At 40.0% G+C, this 3,919-nt stretch overlaps 1 protein-coding gene across 1 annotated transcript; it reads left to right on the top strand.

The window, feature by feature from the left end:
• The first annotated feature begins 2,241 nt into the window (after positions 1-2,241).
• On the top strand, positions 2,242-3,442 carry LOC143127033 (complement C1q-like protein 2). The gene is made up of 3 exons (XM_076288336.1): positions 2,242-2,632; positions 2,879-3,007; positions 3,162-3,442. Exons 1-3 carry the CDS (start codon positions 2,242-2,244, stop codon positions 3,440-3,442), a joined length of 801 nt encoding a protein of 266 aa, XP_076144451.1.
• The last annotated feature ends 477 nt before the right edge of the window (positions 3,443-3,919 follow it).

The raw sequence follows: 3,919 nt of genomic DNA, 5'->3' as shown, positions 1-3,919 counted from the left end.
TTAAAGCCAAGACCCCAAGTTTTAATTTCATGTAGGAATTACTGCTGGGTTTGTGACAACCAACCCCGGTCTCCCCTAACACGTAGTGACACGGCATAGTAAAGGAGTCAAATTCGTGCGTGTGCAGGTTCACTTCTCACACAAAGCATTTTGACAGTAAATAGGCTATGCCAGTGGGCTACATTATATCTGATGCAAGCCAAAGGTATAATTATGTAGCCTGTATAGGCTGCTAATAATTAAAACCGCTTCAGGTGTTGACAACTGTTCATGAATGTCAAATCAACTGTGTGCTTCACAGATTAAATATTAAATGACAAATTGAAAGCCATTACATTTCAGATAATTATATTTCACAAACACTTTGGCAGAACTATGAGACTTAAGGGAGACAATAGGCTATATTACATTGATATCAATTTATTTTATGACCACCTACACCGATAATAATAATTTGGAGTGAACCCTTTTAACCTAAGAACGTAGGCTATAGCCTATAATTTTGAATAGCCTATTACAAAATAGTTTTTTGAGTTTATTTATTCATTCACTCATTTTGTTCAAGAGTGAAGAATTCTCCAATTTATGTAGGCCTATAGCTAGGCAACTATCTAATTTTTTTCTCTCAATGTACAATTTGATGACTTTCGATGAAAATCCTGTAGAGGGCATTGTAATTTGAACATAAATCCTCTAGTATGGCCTTAATTTTACGACATATAAATATATCCCATTTTCGTCAATCTACTGTTTTGGTCTACTTCTCTACCTCGTGCACAAGCAGAGATGAAGCTGACCTAAACCTCGCTTGAATAAACGAGGACAAGATGCTGCTGACTTGAGTTAATGGAACAGCTTCAGCCCCGCGTGAAGGTCTATGCTAGTTCGAGCCAGGCTATTTCTGATAAGCACCGCCTTCATGAGCCAGACTATTTCTGTTAAGCGCCGCCTTTATTAGCGAGGTTGATGGAATAGCTCTCTGGCGTCCCTATACTGTGTGTCTGCCAACCCTGTGGAACCTGAGCACATAAAGGAGAGATAGCCATGTTTCAGGCCCTCGGGTCTCTGTGTTAAGGTGACATGTTAACGTCTGATGTGTCTCTGAACTTGTCCTCCTGTATTGTGAGTCTCCCTGTAGCTCCACCATTAGAACTAAATAAAAGTGAAGCCTGCTTCCCTCAGTGTTTGTTGTGTGAATCTGTTGCTCCTCAGGTCTCTTCGACCCTCAAATCTCTGCCTTTTAATAGTGAAGCATCAAATGGACCTACCTTTGTTTTACTCTCTGCTACCTGCACTAGTGAAGCACTTTGTAATGTAAGGTCTGGGCACTCACCGTTCGCAGATGCTCAGTCCGAAGGGCGGGATAATCGGTTGTCTTTCAAATTCTCTCTGCACGCAATAGGACAGCGCTATGAGTCCCATGCGTTTCCCACCAGCGGAGCTAGTTGGCTAGTTCAAACTTTTGCCAACTTAATAAAAGCTTAACTCGTGTCACACTGTTCGCCAACAGCAACATTATCTTATTTGTTTTCAAGTAGCAGGTAATTCAAGCCAAACCGTTGCAACTCTGCCATCAATCATTATGTTAAGCCCGCCTAACGACTCTATACACGATTTGATTAGCCTGATAGAAGTTTAATTTTTCGACCTCACAAGCCAACGGAGAGTTGCTAGACTAGCCCTAGACTAGAATGTAATTTGCTGCCGCTATGGTGTGTCTAGATTTCTAGGCTAGCACTTTGTGACTCCTCTCTATGAAAAGTGATACAAATATAAATTGTACTTACTTACTTAGGTGGGAGAACAGGTCTGTGTTATTCTTCATGTTAAATCCTTATAACTGATTATGTAAATTGTGACGTATATTTAGTGGTGTTTTACTCAACCCCACTTTAAATAACTACCTGTCTTGGGAATGTCTTTACACACTCAACACTGAGTGCAACAAAAAACATTGTTGTCCACTAAGATACATCTCCACATCCATGGAGTGACCCATGACACATATCAGTGAAAAATCTAGGCCACAGGCGACTGTAAACAGAACAGAATGGTGCCAGGAAACACACAAGTAAATGTATAACTATCATATCCTTGATTAACCTGGAGCTTCATAAAAGCTTACAATAACAAAGGAGATTCTATAAAATAATACTTAATGATCTACTTACAGTAAGGCTGCTAGAAGTTGGATATATAAACGGATGGTGAGGACAAGTACAGCTATTGTGTTTGCACAAGATGAAGGGAACTCTGGCTCTGCTGTTCCTGCTCTCATGCTGGGTGTCTGAGCCTGCGGCTGCAGCAGTGCTCAATACAGACACAGCATCTGAAGTTGGAGACTGGACAGAGAATGGTAACGAGATTCAGAACTACAGTACCCAGACTGCACCAGGGGCTTGTCAGCTCAGCACCTGTGAACTCCTGCTGAGCGAGCTGGGGGCCATGCAGGAAAAGATAAGGGCCATGGAGACCAAAGCAGAGATCATGGAGGCCAGGCTGGAGTCCAGTGAGAGCAGCGCCCAGGAGCTCAAGAGCAAGCTAGTGGCTACTGAGGAGAAAACAGGAATCATGGAGGCAAAGCTGCAAGCGCACAAGAATGAGATTGAAGAACTAAAGGAAGAAAACAGAGGTGAGATGGGAGATCTTCTGTGCTGTTCAATCAAAACTGTGTCAGATTAATGTGAATTGGTAAAGTTCTATATTAACCCTGAATAATAGTTTAATGATGAGTTATTCATTATTAAATGATTGTGAAATAATAATTTGTCCATCTTAAAAGTATGACAAATAACTGAGGATAGATTTGAGATAGTATACTATTCAAAGCATTAAAATGTGAAAATACTTGACATGCTTCTTATCACTGTCTTTCTAGTCAAAGTGGCCTTTTCTGCCTCTCTGCATCTGGGATTTAATGGAAATACAGGACCATATAATGTTGAGAAAACCCTAGTGTACAAGAATATCATCACCAACATTGGTAATGCCTACAACCCAGCAACAGGTAAGCAGTTTTCTTTCTCTCTCTCTGTGTGTGTGTGTGTGTGTGTGTGTGTGTGAGAGAGAGCATGTGTGTGTGTGTGTGTGTGCAATGGTTAAAGGAAGGTTTTCTTACAGTAATGACTTTTAACACCATATTTTTGTTTTTCTCATTTCAGGTATATTTACTGCGCCAGTGAGGGGGATCTATTTCTTCAGCTTCTATTATCATGCCTCAACACATAACAGGGCAGTCCTTAGTTTAAAAAAGAATGGTCAGGTGCTGGCAACAGCTTCCCATCACAAGGTTAACAGCGGGACAGATAATGGATCTAATGGTGTCACTGTGCAAATGGAGGTGGGAGAACAGGTGTACGTTATTCTTTACAGCAATTCCTGGGTCTATGATAGTATTTATCAAGACACTATCTTTAGTGGGTTTCTAATCAACACTGTTTAGTGATCTACCTTTCTTAGAAATATCTTGATGTTAGCACCTTGTAAGTGGCTATTATGTGCCAAGGTTAGTGATATCAAACTTTTGTAAGGGAAAATATATTTTTTCTATTGTGTTCACTGCGTTTACAGAGCTAATTAAAAGTATATATTTTTTCTGAATAAAGACACCTTGAAGGACTGAAAATAAACATTGTATTTAAATTAGGCTACACGCTTATCCTGAGGAAGGCCATTTTGGCTAAAACATGTTTGCATGATTTTAATTGATGGCCAAGCTCAATAAAGGCTTTTTACTTACAAATATTCTCTGGAGTGCACTGTACAGCTGAAACATCTGAAATGCAATGCCAGTAATGCTAATGATTTGTGAAGCCTCTCTAATCCACACTGCTTCTTCATGAAATAATCTAGTAAACCAAAATGACATAACCTGCCTACATACATGTTTTTTGACACAAATTATCCTGAGCAGGATTGT

The sequence above is a fragment of the Alosa pseudoharengus genome, unplaced genomic scaffold (assembly GCF_046254945.1).
Source record: "Alosa pseudoharengus isolate Yale_2024_CS ecotype anadromous, Long Island Sound unplaced genomic scaffold, YU_APseudo_1.1 YU_APseudo_1.1_scf_17, whole genome shotgun sequence".
Lineage (NCBI taxonomy): Eukaryota > Metazoa > Chordata > Actinopteri > Clupeiformes > Clupeidae > Alosa > Alosa pseudoharengus.
The sequence above is the reverse complement of the archived record's forward strand: the minus strand, read 5'-3'. Positions and strand labels throughout refer to the sequence as shown.